Below are 22,562 nucleotides of genomic sequence, written 5' to 3' on the forward strand. Positions count from 1 at the left end.
ACTGATTGACCTTTAGGTTATCCACAATATTTTGCTTCTGCATAAGTGTGAGTATATAACATTCTTAGAGTAGAATTGCCAGGTGTAAGTTTGTACTCAATAGATATTACCATATTGTCTCAAACAGAGGTTACTACCACAATTTGTGTGAGAGAGTTCTTCCCCCAAATCTTTATCAAAGCAGTATGTAATCAAATTTTTGACTTTTACCAATTTTATAGGTAAAAAATGATACTCCAGTATTATTTTAATGTGCATTTCTGTTTCCAACATCCAGTATAATCAATTTTAAAGCAAGTTCTTCTAGAATGGTTAATCTAAACATGAATGAGTTCATATACTGAGGGTTTGCTTTTCTTCAGTCAGGATGTGTTATACTCATAGTTCTTTTGGAAAGAACTTCTACTTTGATCTTACTATTAAAAATTCCTTTTTCAAGTAAGCATCTGGTAATTATTTGTTTCAGTTGCCCAATTATTTTTTTTAGTCAAATGTATTAAAATGTAATTTTCACCAGCAACATTAAATTCAAATATTAAATATTTTTGCAACAACAAATTCAAAATAATTTTAAGTAGTTTTTTTTAATACCATAGGTTTTTATTTATAAGTCACGTTGGTAATTATTTAAAACCTTAGTTCTCTAGTGTGTTTACATGTGCATTGAGAAGAAACCTAAAGTATGAAGTAGTGGTATTTAAACAATTTTCATGATGTCTATGGGAAAGACACTTACAACTTATGTAGCAGATAAAAGAATATATAGGAGATGTGAAACATTAGTTTATGAAGTATTTATCAAGTATTTTCTTAACATGCTTAAACTGATATTTTATAATAGTTTATATTCATCTGCTGAGTTAAGCAAGATTGCTTACTTTCTAGGGTTGACTTATCAAGATTTTTTTTTTTCCAGGTTGAATTTCAGGCAGGATCTGATGGCCGACTTCTTCCTCAGCATTATTTAAATGATCTTGATAGTGCTCTAATCCCTGTACTCCATGGTGGGACCTCCAGCTCTACTAGTTTACCATTAGAAATAGAATTAGTATTTTTCATTATAGAAAATCTTTTTTAGTGAAAGATATGAGTAATATTATATATTGCAAACTAATTTGTTAAAACTAAATCCACTAAAACTGAAATGCCACAGACACTAAAAGTAAAGATTTGCTGTTTGAAACATGTAAGTTTTGCTTTTTAGGTAGGAAATGATCTTTTTAAATCATTAGCACAATATTTAAATCTCTAAAAATTTAAGAGACCCACAGTTTTTGAAGCTCTGACTTAATACAAGTTCTATAAAGACAAAGATTTTTTCTGTCTTTAATAAATTTGTAGCATTTACTGTGTTATTTAAATGCAAAGCCAAAGTATCTGCACTTATGTATACCTCTTTATGCCAAGAATGATTTTAATGAAGGCTCTTTTCAGATGTAACCTTATGAGGGAAATAGCTGTTACATATGCCAGTTACATTGCTGGCTTCTAAAGTCTGTTAAAAATGAATTTCAATGGCACAGTTTCCAGATCTTAGTCTTATAATTCTTTGAATAAGGCAGATAACGTATTTGTATAATTGGAGTGGAGACTTACCTCCATGATTAGATAAACTCTGATTATTTGGATCAAAATCAGAATTTTGCCTTTTTTCTTCTCAAATTATTATATATATATGGTTTTCTTTATTAAATGGGTATTCTTAAAATAATTGTGGGTGCTTCAGAATTTTGTGCTTATATATTTAAATACATTGTTTTTATAGCAAAAACGTGATTCAGTATATGTTTTATAAGTCTTTAATAATTTATAAATAGGTAATATTTTTATATTGCAGTGCATTATGTTTTCTCCTTTCCTTCCAAAATATACCCCACTGTATTTACCACTTCTAAGAGTGATGGACAACAGGCCATATGACCTTTGAAGTAGTCATTATGTAGCAATAAATGAAGCCTGAAACAGGTTTTTTTTAACTTCTCCTTTAAACCTTAGAACTTTCTTGGCAAGTCTGCATATTTTCGGTGACACCAATGTACTAAATATACATTTTAATGAACTAATTACTTTTGCATATTTTATATTCTCTATATGGTAGTTATTTTTTATAACAGGATATTAACCTAAGTTAAATTCTGTGTGTTTGAAACTGTTACAGAACTTTCCTCTTCAAACAGCAAAATTGTAAGAAGTACTTTGTGTTAAAAAAAAAAAAAGTAAAGGGGATATTTTAGTTAGTCCTATAATTTACATTATATAGAATATAATCATTATTTTCATGTTTCTTTTTTATTCTTATGTGGTATATGTTTTTGTATGAAAACACTCATTGTATATTTCAAGAAAAAAGAAAACTACACTAAATAACCCTGATGTAAGAAAAAAGAATTATGAAGCATCTCAACACTAAATAACCCTGATGTAAGAAAAATACTTATGAAGACCAAGTCAGGGTTATAACTCAGGATCTGAGTCTCAGGCTAGGAGAGACTGAGAATTTTACTCCATTGGTCATATGGTTCCTACTGAATCACATCTGTAGTACTAGCCAAAGACATCCTATGAAGGAGATTATCAGTCTCCTGGAAGTAGCTACTTCATAAGCAATGTAAAATGTTGCAGCTATTAAATAAAAAGGCAACACAAAGTAACCTGTGAAATTTATTGAAATGGTATAGGATAAAAACAATTGCATATCAAACTCAGTTTATGTTTTCTGTGTATACTGTGTGTTTATTTTGCAGTATAAGTAGTTGCACAGTCTATGAATACTGAAATTACTTTAAAATAACAATTTGGTGCAGGGTGCTTCCCATGATATAGGATAGGATAGGATTTGGATTTGTTTTCATAAAGTCTCTACATTTAATAAAAATTGGAATAATGTGCCTTTGGAGGTACATTTTGAAGTGTTCTTTGTAGCTGTACAATATGTTTCTGAATGCCATTGTTACTTATTTGGTCATGTTCTTCACATTGGTACTTAATTTTGAAATTTTAATTTTTTTAAAGGTGAAGAAATAGAATGGTTCTTTGTATTCGGTCTGCACTGATCTGTTTTTGGTCTTACGCCTTTTAGTATTGCTCTTTTTCTCTGAATTTTGAAATATGAAGTAAAATCTAGCCCACTTGTTCTATGCAGCCACCAAACAAACTTTGTGTCTATATACTTGCTATGTGCAGAGCACTTTATTAGGCTTCACTGGTTGACAGATGAATAAAATATTTCTGTCCCTAATGGAACTGAATATGTGAAGCAGGTAATTAACAATGTAAAAGTAATTGCTATAATAGAGATATGAATCTTGACTACATGGTTGGAAAACAACCCAGGAGGATGGCTATACCAATAAGGAGAAGGTTACCTGAGAACTTGTTAGATAGTGGGCATTAAACTCGGCCAGGTAAGAGATAAAAATCTGAAAAGTAGGTAATCTATAGAAAGACTGGACCTTCTCTTGTATGAGTATCTCACCTTCTGATCTATGGTATCTCAACTGCCTAAATTTATAATAGCCTAGATTCAAATATTGTTTTATAAGAACAGAACTTTTCTTTTTTTAGTAGCAAGTATAACTTTGATAACTTGACTCCTATTTTAAAAGAAAATATCCTGAAATAAACCAGAAACCTACAAAACCATCTTAGGTTTTAATTTTTTTCTTTGTGATTAAAAAAATATATTTCAGGGATGCCTGGGTGGCTCAGTTGGTTGAATGTCCAACTTCTGATTTTGGCTCAGGTCATGATCTCATGGATTGTGAGTTCAAGCCTTACATCAGGCAGTGCAGAGCCTGCTTGGGATTCTCTCTCTCTTTCCCCTTCGCTGCCCCTCCCCCACTCATTCTCCCCCCCCACCCAAATAAACATTAAAAAATTTAAAAAGTTTCATAGATATTTATATATTATATATATATTTACACAGACACACATACATGATTCAAAAATCAGAATAATATACAAAACTTATCATTGTAGGGTCATCTGGGTGGTTCAGTCAGTTAAGCATTCAATTTCAGCTCAGGTCATGATCTTGCAATTCATGGGTTTGAGCCCCATGCTGGGCTGTGTGCTGACAACTCAGAGCCTGCACCCTGCTTCGGATCCTGTGTCTCCCTCTCTCTCTGCCCCTCCCCCCCTGCCTTGCTCTCTGTCTCTGTGTCTCTCTCTCTGTCAAAAAGAAAAATAAACATTAAAAAGAAACTTATCAATGTAAAATTTACCTTCCACGTGTCTACCTTGTTCTTCTTACCCTCCAATCTCAACAAGTAATCATTTTTATTAGTTTCTTTTTTTTTAAATTTTTAAATGTTTTATTTATTTTTGAGAGAGAGCATGAGTGGGGGGGGGAGGGGCAGAGAGAGGGGGAGACACAGAATCCAAAGCAGCTTCCAGGCTCCGAGCTGTCAGCACAGAGCCTGACGCAGAGCTTGAACCCATGAACTGTGAGATCATGACCTGAGCCGAAGTCGGCCACTTAACCAACTGAGCCACCCAGGAGTCCCATTTCATATGTATCTTCCCACAGTTTAGGTGTAGTAGCAGCAAATACAAATAGATACATGTATTTTTTTCTTCTTTTCATTTTTTGTACAAAAAAAAAATGTACCATGGTGTTTATCCTGAAGAACACATTCACTTCCTCAATTACTTTGAGTTATGAGGTTCATATTTAGAATTTTAAAGGTTTTGTTCCTTCTCAAACCACTATTGATAAAAGCTTATTAATTGCAGAAAGACAAAATCCTGTTACTGGAATTATGACCATATGTTTCAGTGGGAGGACTATTTTTCTCATAACAATTTTTTTATTACTAAAACACTTGCAAGGTTATTTTTTATTTGAGCTATATTTAAAATTTTTATTTTTTTTAAGACACCAAGCCTTGCCATCTAAATTTATCTTTTGCTATATAATTGACATTTTCTTTTCACATCAGATTTTTGTAGTTTCAAATCTTTTATTCTTTCTTTTGTATTAAGCTTGGAACAATTTAATATTTAACACTTTTTAGGAAATACTATGTGCATCTGCACTGATAAAATTACAACCATATTTTTCATGCTTTATACAAATGAAGAAGTAGGTCTAACTCAAGTGCTTTATTATGAACCTCTGAATATAATAAAGGTTTTCTTTTTCTTTTGGTAAAATACAGTGCTTCCCAGCCTCCAGTATAACCCCCAGTGATCCCTACCTCCTGATATTCAAACCCTTGTGTAGTCCCTCCCACATAACATTGTTGGTCTTTGCGACCAATAGAATATGGCAGAAGGGTTGGCATGTTATTTCTAAGACTGTTGTGAAAAACTATCCCTTCTATCTTTGGTGCATTTCTTCCCACTCTTCCTTTCCTCCTTTTTTTTTCTATCCTTTCTTCTTTGCTCTGTGCCTCCCTTCCTGTCTGTTAGATCACTCATTCTTGGGGAAGCCAGGTGCCAGGCATGGGCAGCACCATGGGGAGGCCCATTTGACAAAGAACAGAAGCCAATAGCCAAATGAGTGGAAGTGGATCCTACAACCCCAGTCAAGCCTTCAAATTGCAGTCACAGCCAAAAGGTTGTGACCTCACGATAACCACCAAAATAAGCCATTCTCTGATTCCTGAACCTCAGAAACTGTAAGATTATAAATTTTTCTGGTGCTAAATTTTCTGGTGATTTGTTATATGCAGCAAGTACTATTAGATAACTAATACAATATTTTTGAGCAGCTATACACAAAAATTGCTAAAAGTGATTAACTGTTGATAGAATAAAGCATATTTCCTAGCAACATTTATGGATTACATGCCACAAGTAGGATGTGCTATGTGCAGAGAATACCAATAGAATAGGGTTTGGCCATATAGGAACAAAGATGGAGTTGTGGGAAACTTCCTGTTTCTGGGAATTGCATGCTGGGATACTTAGATCCATTCTTCTGCTGAAAACCTAAGGTGATTAAAATACAAAACTCTTCTTAAAGCATCAAGATATTAGACAGGAATGTTCAAGAGGAAAGAGAAAAAGAGAAGTTGGCATGTGGTCCTATTTGAGACAAACTTACGGGGTGAGGGGGGGTAAATATCAAAGTTCAAGAGCCACACAAGGTTGTGCATCTAATCAGAATCATGAACCTAATGGGAATTTCCCCACAAGGCTGAGACACACCAACCCCAAAGGGTTTTAGCCTTGGGATAAGGATGAACCAGAAGTACAAAGTATTATAAAACTGTAGCCAAATTTAGAATTGCCTACATCTTCCAAACTCTTATGCATTTAACTTGCTTTAAGGTGTTCCACTCTGCAGAAGGAATAAAAATGTAAATCTTCTCCATAGCAAAGTAACTTCATTGCAGGCCTCAAATTACTTTTCAAGTATAATATTTACTAACAGTTAAACAAGTAGTCATGTAAGGAAATGACTCCAGAGCCAAGAACTAGTAGAAATAATGAAAAACTCCTTTAGGTATTAGATTCCTGATTTCTGTGTTTAAAAAATAGGTGTGAGGTACCTGTAGGGAATGGGACACCATAAAAAGTGATGGAGCTAATTTGGGAAAACACTGAATACACATGTTGCAAGAATATATAAAAACTCTAAAGCTCTAATTAAGTAGGTTTAATGGTAGGATAGAATACAGCCACTGGGGAAAATTTATAAATAAGGATATAAATCAGGAAAAATTCTCCAGAGGTGCAGCCTGGAAAGACAACAAGTTGGAAAGATGGAAAGAAACATATACAGCAGGTAGTGAGAAGTCATAATATATGCTTAACTAGCTTCAGGAGACAGGAGAATAGGACACAACAAATACTTAAAAACATTTTTTTTAGGGGCACCTGGGTGGCTAAGTGGGTTAAGTGGCCAACTTCAGCTCAGGTCATGATCTCGCGGTCTGTGAGTTAGAGCCCTGCATCAGGCTCAGTGCTGACCACTTGGAGCCTGGAGCCTGCCTCAGATTCTGTGTCTCCCTCTCTCTCTAGCCCTCCCCCGTTTGCGCTCTGTGTCTCTCTTTCAAAAATGAATAAATGTTAAAAAAAAGTTTTTAATGTTTAATTTTGAGAGAGAACACAAGCAGGGGAGGGGCAGAGAGATGGAGACACAGAATCTGAAGCTGTTAGCACAGAGCCCAATGGCTGAGCTCAAACCCATTAGCTGTAAGATCATGACTTGAGCCAAAGTTGGACGCTTAACTGATTGAGCCACCCAGGCACCCCTCAACAAATATTTTTAAATATAAACTTTTGAAAACCGATGAAAGACATTACTCCACAGATTTAGGAAGCTAGACAACTCCCAAACAAAAAGGAATCATTATAGACACAGGAAAACAGGAACTGCCAGCTGGCACAGAGTCCAAGTAAGTTTTGCTCTCTCTAGTCAAAAAAAAAAAAAAAAAAACAGGAAAAAAGGAGTTGGGGCCATGAGACAGACCTTTGAATTTACTTGCCTTATTCCTGGAGAGCTACAGAAAAGCAGCATGCGCGCACATGTGCGCGCACACACACACCCTCCTCACCATGTGTAAACCCTGTGAGGGAACCTTGCCCTACACCAAGCTAGAGACAGCAAAACAGCATCACCCCTCTCTACCCACTGGTGCAGTGGTGGCAGACAATCAGACTGCTGGGTGGAATACTGGGTATGGTTAAGGGAGGCCGAAAGCCCTGACCTTCTACCAGAAGACCAAGGAGGAGGATCTTGGAACCAGAGAATGTGGGTAAAGATCATAGGAAGTGAACCTCCAAATTTGTGTATAAAATCCTGGGACCAGTCCCAAGCTGTGCATGTGTGAAACTGACCAGAAGCAGCTGAGCAAGGGTTTTAAACACTGAACTACAATGCATATCACTATAGCCATTAACTCAGAGATAATGTGGCATAAAGCAAATATCACAATAAAGCAAGTCAAATTTGAATTTTTTGACTTCCCAGTGCACATAAAAGTTATGTTCATACTATACTGTTTTCTATTAAGCTGTGATAGCATTATGTCTAAAAAACAACTTACATACCTTAATTTTAAAATTCTTTATTGCTAAAAAATGTTAACCATCATTTGAGCTTTCAGCACATCATAATCTTTTTGCTGGTGGAGGGTCTTTATCAACTAAGTTTATGTAATATTCTAAATCTTTGGTGTCATTTCAGTAATCTTCACAGCATTTTCAATGGGAGTAGATATCATCTCAAGGAACCACTTTCTTTGCTCATCCATAAGAAGCAAGTGCTCATCTGTTTTATCATGAAAGTTTTATCATGAGATGGTAGCAATTCAGTTGCATCTCCAGCTCCACTTCTAATTCTAATTATCTTGCTATCTGCATCACATCTGTAGTTATGTCCTGTACTGAAGCCCTGAACCCCTCAAAATCATCCATGAGGGCTGAAATTAACTTCTCCCAAACTGGGTAGTGTTGATTCTTTGACCTCTTCCCATGAGTCACAAATGTTCATAACAGCATCTACACTGGTGAATCCTTTCGAGAAGGTTTTCAGATGACTGCCCAGATCCATCACAGGAATCAATACACAGCTCTAGCCTTACAAAATATTTTTTTCTTTTTCTTTTTCTTTGAGAAAGAGTGTGTGTGGGGGGGGGTGGGGAGCAGGGATGAGGGGCAGAGGGAGAGACAGAATCTTAAGCAGGCTCCACGTTCAGCACAGAGTCCAATGCAGGGGTCAATCCCATGACCTTGGGATCATGACCTGAGCCAAAATCAAGAGTCACATGCTCAACTGACTCAGCCACCCAGGTGCCCCACAAAATGTATTTCTTAAATAAGGCCTGAAAATAGAAATGACTCCTTAATCAATGGGCTGCAGAATGGATACAGTGCTAGCAGGCATGAAAGTAACATTAATCTCATTGTACATCTCCATTAGAGCTCTTGGGTGGCCAGGGGAATTGTCAATGAGCTGTCATATTTTGAAAGAAATCTTTTTTTTGAGCAGTAGGTCTCAACAGTGGGCTTAAAATATTCAGGAAACCGGGGCGCCTGGGTGGCTTAGTCGGTTAAGCGTCTGACTTCGGCTCAGGTCATGATCTCACAGTCCGTGAGTTCGAGCCCTGCATTGGGCTCTGTACTGACAGCTCAGAGCCTGGAGCCTGCTTCGGATTCTGTGTCTTCCTGTCTTTCTGACCCTCCCCCATTCACACTCTGTCTCTCTCTGTCTCAAAAATAAATAATAAAAAAATTAAAGAAATTAAAAAAAAATATTCAGTAAACCATAGTGAGCAGATGCTGTTGGAAAAATGGCACTGATAGACTTGTTTGACACAGGGTTGCCACAAACCTTCAATTTGTGAAAAACACAATTATCTGTGAAGTGCAATATAATGAGGTATGCCTGGATGCAGGTTTCAGACTGGCCACTGGGTGGAGCACGATCAGGGCAGATTAGAACCGCACTATAATGGTATTGAAAACTAAATTATCATTGGAACCACAACCCACATACAGCTGTCCAGGATATGTGGCCTGAACTAACAGGATGGGCTACAAGCTAAAACAAACCAAACAAAAACAAAAACATTCTTCTGAAGACTGGAACAGGACTGAGAGTTTCATAATATTCAGTATATGTAGAAAATAATCCAAATAACATGTAAAACATTAGGGAGATCTAAACAACTCTAAAGGGAAAAGACAATGAACAATAGCCAATTCTGGGGTTAGTTAAATTTTAGAATTATCAGAAAAAGACAACATGTTATTTTAATCATGTTCCACAAAGCAAGGGCAAACACTATTGAAATGAATGGAAAGGTAGAAGTCTTCACCAAAGAAAGAGAAGCTATAAAAAGAACCAAATTGAAATTTTATAAGTGAAAAATACAAATAAAAAAAAATTTACTAGGGGGTTTTAATAGAATAGAGACAACCAAGGGAAGCATCAGCAAATTTAAAGATACATCAGTAGAAATTATCCAGCCTAAATGACAAAGGGAAAAAAAGGCTTTGAGACTTATGAGAAAATATCAAAAGGCCTAATATTCATGTTATAGGAACTGCAAAAGAAGAGGAGAAAAGACTGGAAGAAAAAACATTTGAAGAAATAATGGCTGGGGTGCCTGGGTGGCTCAGTCAGTTAAGCGTCTGACTCTTGGTTTCAGCTCAGGTCATGATCTCATGGTTCATGAGTTTGAGTCCAGCATCAGGCTCTGTGCTGAAAGTGTGGAGCCTGCTTGGGATTCTCTCTCCCTCTCTCTCTGCCCCTCCCCACCTCTCAAAAATAAATAAACATTTAAAAAAAAAAAAAGGATGACTGAAAATTTCCAAAATGTGGTGAAAGACATAAATTTATATACATTTACCTAAAATTATATTTACAGCAGTTCTACTGGCATAGAAAATGCTAAAAAGTTAAAAACCATACCCAGGCACATCATAACCAAACTGATGAAGTAAACATAAAGATCTTGGAAAGAGCCAGAGGAAAAGGACACTGCACATTTTTTGGAGAACAAAGATTTGAATTATGTTGTATTTCTTACCAGAAACCAGAGAAAGTGGAACATCACTTGTAGAGTGCTTTAAAAAAACAAAGCAAAAACAATTATCAACCCAGAATCCTTTAACTAGTAAATATATCCTTCAGGAATCAAAGTGAAATAAAGACATTTTCAGAAAGAGAAAAATGTAAGATAATTCACTACCAGAACTTCTGTAAAAGAAATGGTAATGAAAATTTATAGGGAAGGGAAATGATAGAGAAGGGAACCCTGGAATGCCATGAAAGAAGGAAAAACAACAGAAATGGTAATATTTAATAAATAGAAAGGACTATTTTTTCACCTTTTAAGTTTGCTAAAATATGTATAACGGCTGAAATAAAAAATATATAACACTGTCTGACAGGATGTTCACCATATATAGATCTAATACATAAGAGAACTACATCCTAATGGGAGGATAGTAAAGGGACTTATATGGTAGTAAGGTTTCTATATTTTACTTGAAGTGACAAAAATTCAAAGTAGATTGCAAAAAGTTTGGGATGCAATAATCTCTAGAGTAATCACTAAACAATATATGCATGGAGATTTACTTTTTAAAAGTCAATATATAAATTAAAATGAAATTGTGTAAAATAAAAAATTCAAAAGTGGGACACTTGGATGGCTCAGTCGGTTAAGCATCTGACTCTTGACTTCGACTCAGGTCATGATCTCATGGTTCGTGAGTAGGAGCCCCACACTGGGATCCATGCTGACAATGTGGAGCCTGCTTGGGATCCTCTCTCTCTCTGAGCATCTCCCACTCATGCTTGTGTGAGCACTGTCTCTTTCTCAAAATATCAAAATATGGGGACAAAGAGAAACTGAACACATTCTGTCAAAATAAGTGTGGTTCCAGAAGCTCTCACTGGGGCTATAGCAGTCAGTCATAGAGAAAGAGAGACACCGAAGCTTTTGCATTCCCAAATCACTGGGAATAAAAGGTAATGTTCTGAATTGTAAGTGGTTTTAAAAGCTTAGTTCCCATCCTTTGCAATTTAAGTTGAAAACAACTGTAACTATAAAGTAAAAGGAGGACTTTGTGGACAAGTCAAACTAAGAGCCTGATATTCAGGATAAATTCTAGAAACAAAGTAGAAGTACTCAAAGTTTAGTCTCACAATAGTTGACTTAAAGACTAAGAGTCACAGTTAAAATAAATCTGGATATATCCTATCATTATGAATCCGCTTTTCTAAAAGTTTCAGTTTTATTTTCCCGAATTAATATGCTCACTGTTCTATTATTAAATGGTGGCAACTGTGTAAAAATTAAAACAGATTATTCTGTCTTGAAAGTTCTGTACCGCATTGACCTTAACCTTCTCTATAATAGTAAAATTTGGTAGATTCTTATTCAGCATCTGTATACTGTAAGTATATAGTATTTTTCTAATTGTTTTAGGTCATGAAGAAACTAAACTCCCTCCCCAAGGAAAAAACACACATAAACATAAAATTCTGCATAGAATTTAAGGAGATACCATATTTATTAAAAAACAAAAAACAAAAAACCAACCCTGACTTCTAAGAGAAATTTGGAAAACAAACTAAAATTAAAGTCTTACCGAAAATAAGATAGTACTCTAAGCCACAATTCCTGCCTCATCTCACACTTTAAAACAAATCTCCTCAGGATATTCACATACCCCATCAAAAGCTATTTTCTTTAAAAACAACACTTTGGCAGCCTTCAGACTCAAAATTATTAATGTTGCCAGGAGGATGAGCTTGGGTAAAAAAGTAAAAATTTGTAAGTTATTGAAGTATCTGTCTTATAAATTTTTTTTAACATTTATTTATTTTTGAGACAGAGAGAGACAGAGTATGAACGGAGGAGGGTCCGAGAGAGAGAGAGAGAGAGACAGACAGACAGACAGACACAGAATCCAAAACAGGCTCCAGGCTCTGAGCTGTCAGCACAGAGCCCGAGGCGGGGCTCGAACCCATGGACAGCAAGATCATGACCTGAGCCAAAGTCGGACACCCAACCGACTGAGCCACCCAGGTGCCCCAAAGTATCTGTCTTATAAAAGAAGTCCTTCTCACAGGCAGAAGAGCTTTTGGAGACCACTGCCAGGGTGATCATGAGAATCTTTAACACTCCTCTGTGACAATCTGCAGTTGTCCGTGTCAATTTGACTTGCAAATGATGCCAATCATTTGTATATTTATGTATATATATATGTATGTTTGTGTATATATATATATATATATATATATATATATATATATACACAAACACACACACACACACACACACACACACACACACACACACAAGTGCTGAGTGGGAAATAACCAAATTCTAAGGCCAGCTACACTCTTACCCAAGAGTGAGTTATGTATACTCAATCAAAGGTCATGCTTCCCTGATGGCCTCATCTTATTCCGCTCCTCTACTATGTACAACGTCACCACTTCTACCCAGACTGGGTTACTCAGAACTAACAATACACTATTTATTCCTATTTATTTTTATCATCAAAAGCATCTCTAAACTCTCAGATCAATGCCCATTTGTTACTTTCTAATCTCATAAGTTTCTATGTATGTGTTATCCTTTCCTCAATGTATCATATACCCTTAACTCGTGAAACCTTTCCTTTGTGCCAAAAAAAGCAATTAGATACATATTTGGTATAAAAATTCCCATTCAAAAGTAGAGAAAATAGTATGATGATGCTCCAGGTACCGATCCTATAACTCAGATTCAACAATTTTCAAGATTTTCCACTTTTGCTTCATCTATCCCTTTATTTCCTTGTGGGAGTGTCTTCAACCAAATCTCAGACAACATCATTTCATGCTAAATACTTCAATATGCAGGTCTAAAAAATGGACAGTGAACAGTAATTTTAATTGAGTCAGTAATTATAAAATATATGAAAATATTGACCTAATACCGTGACCAATAGGTGATAAAAACTTTTGAACTGCAACTGATACCATCAAGAAAGTGAAAAAAGCACCTACAAAATGGGAGAAAATATTTGCAAATCATGTATGTTAAGGGGCTTGTAGTCAGACTTTATAAGAAATTTTTATAATTCAACAAAAAAACCCACAAACAACCCTATTAAAAATGAGCAAATGATTTGAATAAACCTTTCTCCAAAGAAAATATATAGTCAATAAGCACTTGAAAATATGGTCAACATTATTAATCACCAGGGAAATGCAAGTCAAGACTAAAATGAGACAATACTTCATTTTCCACTTGGATAGCTGCCATTAAAAAAAAATCAACAGATAGCAAATATTGTTGAGAATGTAGATAAATTGGAACCCTCATACATTGCTGGAGGGAATGTAAAATGTAGTAGCTGCTTTGAAAAACTGGCAGTTCCTCAAAAAGTTAAACATAGAGTTACCGTATAAACCAGTAATTCTACTCCAAGAGAAATACCTTCCACATACTTCCACACAGAATCTATACATGAATGCTTACAGCAGCTTAGTCATTAGTAGCCAGAAAGCAGAAACAACACAAATGTCCATTAACTGATGAATGGACAAGTGTGAAATATACAAACAGTGAAACTTTTCTAGGTCATGAAGAATAAAGTACTGATGCATGCTCCAATGTGGACGAAGCTTGCAAACATATGCTAAATGAAAGAAGCCAGTCCCAAAGACCATTATTACCTTGTAGGATTCCATTTATATGAAGTGGCCAGCATAGGCAAATCCATAGAAACAAAAATAAGATTTATGGTTGCAAAGGGTTGGGGAGGAAATGGAAAGCAGCTGCTTTGGGGTGATCAAAATGTTGATTGTGGTGTAGTTGCAAAATTCTATGAATACGCTGACTTGAACACTTTAAATGTGTAACTTTTTTTTTATCATTAGGGAAATGCAAATCAAATACGAGTCAACCAATTATATATCTCAAAGATTTTTTTTTAAAGATCAGTGAAATCATTGAAATGTACTGTTTTCTGAAACTCTCGAAATCTTTTTGATTCAGCTAGAGAGCATCCAGAGAATACTGAAAGCCTGACTGAAGACAAGTTGAAATAATTACAACCCAAGTGTGAAAAGACTAAAAAGATATAAAAATCTGCAGTGCTGCCATTCGTGTTATGCGTAGGTGATGTGTTGTTATCTTAATTTGACAACTGACTGAGTTGTATTAGGGTCACAGGACCCGAAAATGGCAGTGCTATGCTGCTAACTCAGATCAGTCTGACTCTGCCTGAGGTCTTTTTCTAGCTTCAGCGTCGCTGGCGCAAAGTAGGGAGTTGAGGGCAAAGAAGGCAGTGGGTAAGAGAATACAGTTGTTAGTGTTTCCTGAGTGAAGACTAGTACAGAAGACGAGGGAGACAAAACTTGCAAGTTCTCACTTCTAAAATCCTTATGAAGCAACGCTCATTTTTATGGAGAAATGATTCCATGTCATTTTAGGATGGCACTAAAATAAAAAAATATATATATCCAACTTTGAAAAATCGTACCCCATGCAAGTGACTTCTTTCAATCTCGGCGTTTCATCCTCTGCCTTCCTGACGTAAAGTTCTTCAGAAGAACAACCTGTTTTCCCACTACCTTTCAAAAGAGCAATTCGCGCGACACTTGGACCGCGGACACCAGAGCGGAGACTGCGCGCTCGCGCAACTCGAGCCTCAGTCTCTGCGCGTGCGCACCGCTTCCCGGTCTCCTTCCGCCTCCGACTGGGGAACCTCGGCTCCGGCGCTCTGTGAGCCGTAGGTGGCGGCTCTGTTGTTTACAGTGTGTTGTTTGTTGAGTCGCGTTTCCACGCCACCTGTGACGGTCAGCGGCGGTTGCCCACGGCTCAGCGCCTCCGCGGACTGCGGCCGGTCGTTGCCATGACAGCGACCGCTGGGGGCCCTGGTAAGCGCGGATCCGGCCTTTGTGGGTCCCTGAAGGGCTTCCCTCGATTGGCTCGCAGTCCTGCACTTGGGCGTGGCGCCTATGGTTGGAGAATTTTGAGAGACTCCTCCGATAGCACCACTCCCTTTTCCTGATGGAGGTCCACTTCCTCAGTGCGCCCATAACGGACTGGCCTAGAACTTTGGTTCCTCCTGTGGGCCTTGAAAGAAAAGCCGATGGGATGGCCAAGAATAGCAAGAATATTGCACCCTTTCTAAAAAGGAATGCTTAGGGCAATTTTGGGTTCATAGGAAAATTGAGCTGGAAGACACAAAGGGTCTCCACATAGTCCCTATTGGGACACTGCAGAGCCTCCCCATTATCAGCACTTTGTGTTCTTGTGAACCAACATTGACACATCATAATCACCTAAAGTCCATAGTTTACCTTTGGGTTCACTGTTAGTGGTGTACATTCTTGGGGCTTAGACAAATGTATAATGCTTTGTATCCTTCATTGTGGTATCATACAAAATAGTTCCATTGCCCTCCAGATCCTCTGAGCCCACTGATTCACACCCACCTCCAACAGCCACTGATCTTATTACCTCCATAGTTTTGTCTTTTCCAGAATGTCGTGTAGTTGGAATCATACAGTATGTAGCCGTTGAAATCATAAAGTATGTCATCAATGAAGGATTGACTTCTTTCACTTAAGAGTATGCATTTAAAGTTCTTCATGGCTTAAGAGCTCATTTCTTTTTAGCACTGAATAATATTCCTTGTCAGTTGTCTGGATGTATCAGAGTTTACACACTTGGTGAAAGACATCTTGGTTGCTTGCAATTTTTAGCAGTTAGGAATAAAGTCGCTGTAAACATCCATGTGAAGGTTTTTGCATGGACTTAAGTTTTCAACCCCTTTGGGTAGAAATCAAGGAGCACGATTTCTGGATTGTAATGGTAACAGTATGTTTAGTTTTGTAAGAAACTGCCTAACTATCTTTTAAAGTGGTTGTACCATTTTGCAGTCCCATCAACAGTGAATGAGAATTCCTATTGCTCCACATTCTCACCAGTATTTTGTGTTGTCCGTGTTCCAGATTTTGGCTATTCTAATAGGTGTGTAGTTGTACCTTATTGTTGTTTTGTGTTTCTCTCTCTCTTTTTTTTAATGTTTATTCATTTTGAGAAACAGAGAGAGAGCATGAGTGGGGGAGGGCAGAGAGAGAGAGAGAGGGAGAGAATGCCAAGCAGGTTCCCGGATGTCAAGTGCCAAGCCCAACATGGGGCTTGATCTCACCAACCATGAGATCATGACCTGAGCCAAAATCAAGAGTCAGGCACTTAACCAACTGAGCCATCCAGGTGCCCCAGAAGTTTTTTCATCTTAATAAAACCCAGCTTACTCATTATTTGTTTCATGGATGGTGCCTTTGGTGCTGTATGTAGAAAGTCATCACCATACCTAAGGTCATCTAGGCTTTCTTATATATTATCTTCTAGGAGTTTTATAGTTTTGTAAATACAAAAATACAAAATCAAATAATTTTTGTGAAGGATGCAAGGTCTGTTTCCAGATTCATGGTTTTCCGTGTGGATTTGTCAGTTGTCCAGCATCATTATTGAAAAAATTATTTTTACTCCATTGTATTGCCTTTGTTTCTTTGTCAAAGATCAGTTGACTCTATTTGTGGGTGTTTACTTTAGGGTTATCTGTTCTATTCTATTGATCTGTTTGTCTGTTTTTCACCTGTACCACCCTGTCTTGATTACTGTAGCTTTATAGTAAGTCTTGTTGGGTGGTGTCATCTCTTTGTTCTTCTCTTTTAGGATTGTGTTGGCTATTTTCGTTTTTATGCCCTCCATATAAACTTTAGAATCAGTTTGTCCTTATCTATAAAATAACTTTGTGGGATTTTGATTGGGATTGCTTGAATCTGTAGGTCAAGTTGGAAGAACTGACATCTTGACAATATTGAGGCTTTCTATCCACGAGCATGGAATATCTCTAATTAGTTCTTTGACTTCATTTATCAGAGTGTTGTGGTTTTCCTTTTATACCTCTTGCACATATTTTGTTAGATTTATACCTAAGTATTTTGGGTGCTAATGTAAATGGTGGTATTGTGTTTTTCATTTCAAAATCCACTTTTTTTTTTTTTTGCTGGTAAGTAGGAAAGCAATTGACTTTTATATATTAACCTTGTATCTTTCAGCCTTGCAATAATCACTTATTAATTCTGGGAGTTTTTGTGTTGATTCTTTCAGTTTTTTGCATATACAGTCATGTTATCTGTGAACAAACACTGTTTTGTTTTTTCTTCCCCAATCTGTATAGTTTTATTTCTTTTTGTTATCTTAGTGTATTAGCTAGTACTTCCAGTATGATGTTGAAAAGTAGTGGTGAGGGGGTAGGAATACTGCTTCTTGAGGTCGTGGTTGAAAGTGACATTTACCTGATCCATAATTTCAGTAGATCAAATGCAGAGTAGTTTTGGTCAGTCTGATTCCTCTTGGAATTGGGTGAGAATGAGAAATGCAGACAAATGGGTATGGTCAAGCATAATTCTAGCTTTTTGTATCCAACCTTTGGAAGCTGGTAATTTGTGTGTCCCTGTTGTTTGACCCCAGAGTTAGAGGTGTTTTAAACCAGGCAGTTCTACACTCCACACGTTTACGGTATCTTTTACGTCAACATAATTAGTCACAGTAGACATCTTTGGTGACATATTTTTTTCAGTGTTAGTTTTTTCCTTATTGTAAACATAATTCATGCTCATTATAGAAAATTTATAAAATATATTGAAGCAGGGGGAAAAATCCACACAATTCCAATAGAAACTTTTTGGTATACTTTCTAATGTGAATAATAAAATAAAATGGAGCCACTGTGTCAAGAAGTTTTAAAATGGAGCCAGAAGGCCATTAAGGGGGTAGGCCTTAGGTACATTCTTATCAGGTAGACCCGTGAACTTTTGAACTAGGCCAAACTTCAAATATTCCAAGGACTCTGCATAAACACTTGCAACTTACTACAGTAATGGACTTTTTCTTAGTGATAGCCTTAGCAAGCAATTATGTTTAGCTAAGATTAGTTGTTGTTGTTGTTGTTGTTGTTGTTTGCCACCAACACTGATTACATTTTTTGGTAAACAACACATAGAAGCATTCCCTTTTGTCTTTAAAAACTCCTGACTTTGGTTCCTAGTGGGACACAATTTGGGTTGCTACCCAAACCTTTGCTCCCCAAATTGCAATTCTCAGATTGCAAATAAATGCTTTTATTTCAGTTCTGCCTCTTCTCTTGGTTGACACTAACAATCCTGACTTTTAAGAACACGGTATACGTGTCGCCATATGCTATTTGTCTCTTTTTTTTGCTTTCTTCCACTTTTTAAAAATATACAAAGTAGTTTTTTTAGAGCATTAAATTTTAGTGAGTAGAACAACAAACATTTATTATCTTATAGTTCTGTAGGTCAGAAGTCTGAAATGGTCTCAGCGATCTAAAATCAAAGTGGCAGCATGGCTGTATTCCTTCTGGGGCCTCTAGGAGAGAATCAGTGTTCTTGCCTTGCCATCCTCTATAGACTGCTTGAGTTCCTTGGCTCATGGTTTCTTCCTCCATTTTCAGAGCCCGCAATGGCTGGTCCAGTCTTTGTCACATTGCATCACTCTCACACTGACTCTCTTGCCTCCCTCTTTGACTTATAAAGATCTTGTGATTCACTGGACCCACCTGGATAATCCAAGCTCATCTCCACACCTTAAAGTCAGCTGATTAGCAAACTTAATTCCATTTGTCATCTTAATTCCCTCTTGCTGTGTTATATAACATATTCACACTACACAGGGATTAGGATGGGGACATCTTTGCAGGGGGGTGGTCATTATTCTTCCTACCACAGTACCCATACATATTGTTCTCCACTGGGCTTTTTTTTCCCACTTAACATATCTTTGGGATTATATCAGTACATCTAGATTTGCCTCATTCTTTTTAATGGCTGTATAATTTTCCAATTGCATGGATATATCACATTTATTTAATGAATCCACTGCTGATGGGTATTTAGATTATTTTCACTTTTGCTATTACAAACAATGTTATATCAAATATCCTTGTACCAAATGTGTCACTTACCACATATAGGCATATTTATCTATGGCATAAGTTTATGAAAGTGGAATTTCTGGGTAAACGTATTTTTCTTTTTTTTAAATTTTTCTTTTTTAAAAGTCTTTATTGAGATATAATTTCCAAACAATATGATTCATTTATTTAAAGCATAGAATTCAGTGGTTTTTAATATATCAGAGTTGTGTAACCATCACCACAATCAATTTGTGGTGAGCTGAAATCAAGAGTCAGACGCTTAACGGAGCCACCCAGGCACCCCTAATTCAAATATTTTTAAAATTGCTACATATTTTCTTCTGAGTCTAAAGAGTGTGTGACTGTTGCATATACTAAATAGGACCACATGTTTGGGGCCATAGTGGATGCTATAGCTAAGTCTCACCTTTATTCTATAGCCTGATATACAGAGTGGTTGCTAAGTTCCATGCATGTTAGTTAGAACTTCTCTTTATATGTTCCTCCATTCTCTAATCAAAATTTACTTTTTCTCAATGTCTTATTGGAAGTTTCTGCTGGGTATTTTCAGGTTTTTAACTATTGTTAGGCAGAGTTAAGAAACAAATAATTAACAGAAGGTATAATCTCATGCAGAAGGAATTTGCAGGCAATTGATAGGCACTAAAATGTTTAAATTAATATACAAGAATTATGTGGGTAACTATTTTTCTCATTGTTATATTGGGATATTACACAGTATGGAGTAGATATGGATTCAAGTATTACAGTCTTGGTTAACTCACATATTTTAATGCTTAATAGAAAATCTGGATATCCAAAAAGTAGTTGATGGATATGGGAATTATGTATATTTGTACATGGTAAACAAATCTATAAATAATAGCTCAGGAATTTAGTCACTGATATAAATTTTGCCCACATTCATAATCCCAAGGTGAATATGCTTAGATGTATAGCTTAAGATTCTAAATTGTTAATATAAATATAGAATGGGGCCTCTGGTGGAGAAAACAATTAAGCTGTACACAGTGTAAAAGGTTTTAATACAGCTTTTTTAAAAGTTTATATAATTATTTTGAGAGAGAGAGAGAGAGACAGAACCCAAATGTCCATTGATGGATGAATGGATAAAGAAGATGTGGTGTGTGTATATATATATATATATATATATACACACACAAACACACACACACACACACACACACACACACACACACACACACAATGGAGTATTACTCAGCAAGCAAAAAGAATGAGATCTTGCCACTTGCAACTACATGGATGGAACTAAAGGGTATTATGCTAAGTGAAATTAGTCAGTTGGAGAAAGACAAATATCATATGACTTCATTCATATGAGGACTTTAAGATGCAGAACAGATGAACATAAGGGAAGGGAAGTAAAAATAATATAAAAACAGGGAGGGAGACAAAATGTAAGAGACTCTTAAATATAGAGAACAAACAGGTTTGCTGGAGGGTTTGTGAGAGGGGGGATGGGCTAAATGGGTAAGGGGCATTAAGGAATCTACTCCTGAAATCATTGTTGTGCCGTATGCTAACTAACTTGGCTGTAAATTTAAAAAAATAATAAATTATTAATAAAAAAACCCAATACTCAAGATCCTAAAAGAAATGTTTAATTCATAAAAAACAATCCTTTTTTTTTAATATAAACGTCATTTTAGGATCTTGGAGTGAAAATATACTAGAATATTTTCTGAGAAATAACCACATCACAACAGAAGATGGCGCTGAGATCATCTGGTATCATGCTGCTAACCACAAGGCACAGGTGAATGAGGCACTGAAAAGTAAGTCAATACAGTTTCTTGTATTCACATTGCATAATAGATTAATTCCACTCTTTTTTTTGGTATCTGGGCATATTTTCAGGTTTCAAAGACTTAGAAGATCAAAGTGTAAATTCTAGGCCGACATAAACATTTTTATAAAATATCTCATTTTGTTTACAAAATGAACAAATTTCCATAATGGAAGGATTTTCTTATTTTCCAGAAGTGGACTTGCCTTTTCTGTGTCTGTTTGAAACTTTCAATGTATTTACATTTCCCTATATACTGTAGTGATTGGAGTAAAATTTTTGAGGTCACTGTTGTATGTCTTACATATTTTTGTGTCTTTCATAGTGTATTAAGGAAAGGGTCAATAAATATTTGTTGAATGGATGGATGAAGCCTTTGTATACTAATTTATAATTAATTTCCTTGGTCAGTATTTATGCTTAGGCTAGAAACTAAGACTTTGGTTTACTAACTCAATCTATAATCATCTGTATCTATATATCTGTATCTATAACTATAGATATCTGTATCTATCACTAGTCTATATCTATATATTGTCTATCTAGTCTATATCTAATACCTAGACCTAGACCTACACCTACACCTACATCTTCATATCCATCTATATCTATATCTTCCTTCTTTATAGATGAACATGATAGCAGTTTTTTCAGCCTTTTCCTAAGAAGTACTCCTCTTGGCTGCAGCAGCACAGAAGACTGAAAGCATATAACCAGAGAGGTCTGGGGCATAACTCGAAGTGACCCAGTACAACAAGGAAAATTCCTCAGTCCCAAGTTTTGCTATAAAAATCTATGCATCTTTTGCCTACTCAATTGTGTATCTGGATAATGTGTCTGAATATATATTTATTTTATTGTAAAGATACTGTTTTAAATTGTTATTCTTTGCTCCTCAAAGGGAGGAGCTTTGGTTTAATATTGAATCCTTGATACCTAAAACAATACCTAATACATAATAACCACACAGTGATTCTTTAATAAGTGAATTTTAGCAAAAGCAATGCTTCAGGAAAAAAGCTGATTAGTGGTTTCCAGGAACTGGCCAGAGCAGAAAATAGGGAGTGAATGCTAATGGATACAGGGTTTCTTTATGGGATAATGAAATTTTTCTGGAATTAGATAGGGGTAGTGGTTGTACAGCATTCTGAATATTCTAAAAATCACTGAATGATATGCTTTAAAGGGTGAATTTTATGGTATGTGAATTATATATCAATTTTTTTAAATGGAAAAAAAAGGTGAAACTTGTATTTACAGACAATTGGTTGTATATGTAGAAAATCAAAGTTTCTTCAGATAAATGATTGTAAGTCAT

The 22,562-nt window shown here is 36.1% G+C and overlaps 2 protein-coding genes across 6 annotated transcripts in view; both read left to right on the forward strand.

Annotated features, from left to right (window-relative positions):
- Positions 1-3,041, forward strand: part of ZFYVE16 (zinc finger FYVE-type containing 16) — a 52,432-nt gene extending 49,391 nt beyond the window's left edge. For all 3 annotated transcript variants that reach the window (XM_015069087.3, XM_027039222.2, XM_015069086.3), the window contains one exon: positions 917-3,041. In XM_015069087.3, coding sequence (XP_014924573.2) covers positions 917-1,078 — 162 coding nt within the window. In that variant the 3' untranslated portion in view covers positions 1,079-3,041. The remainder of the gene's footprint in view (positions 1-916) is intronic.
- A 12,165-nt stretch (positions 3,042-15,206) lies between these two features.
- The window catches only part of FAM151B (family with sequence similarity 151 member B), a 36,577-nt gene continuing 29,221 nt past the window's right edge, over positions 15,207-22,562 (forward strand). For all 3 annotated transcript variants that reach the window (XR_008299381.1, XM_027039187.2, XM_015069083.3), the window contains exons 1-2: positions 15,207-15,340; positions 21,108-21,233. Coding sequence is in view for 2 of the 3 variants with exons in the window: in XM_027039187.2 (XP_026894988.1) it covers positions 15,316-15,340; positions 21,108-21,233 (151 nt within the window). In the remaining variant the exon portion in view is untranslated. The remainder of the gene's footprint in view (positions 15,341-21,107; positions 21,234-22,562) is intronic.

Source organism: Acinonyx jubatus, chromosome A1 (genome assembly GCF_027475565.1).
Source record: "Acinonyx jubatus isolate Ajub_Pintada_27869175 chromosome A1, VMU_Ajub_asm_v1.0, whole genome shotgun sequence".
NCBI lineage: Eukaryota > Metazoa > Chordata > Mammalia > Carnivora > Felidae > Acinonyx > Acinonyx jubatus.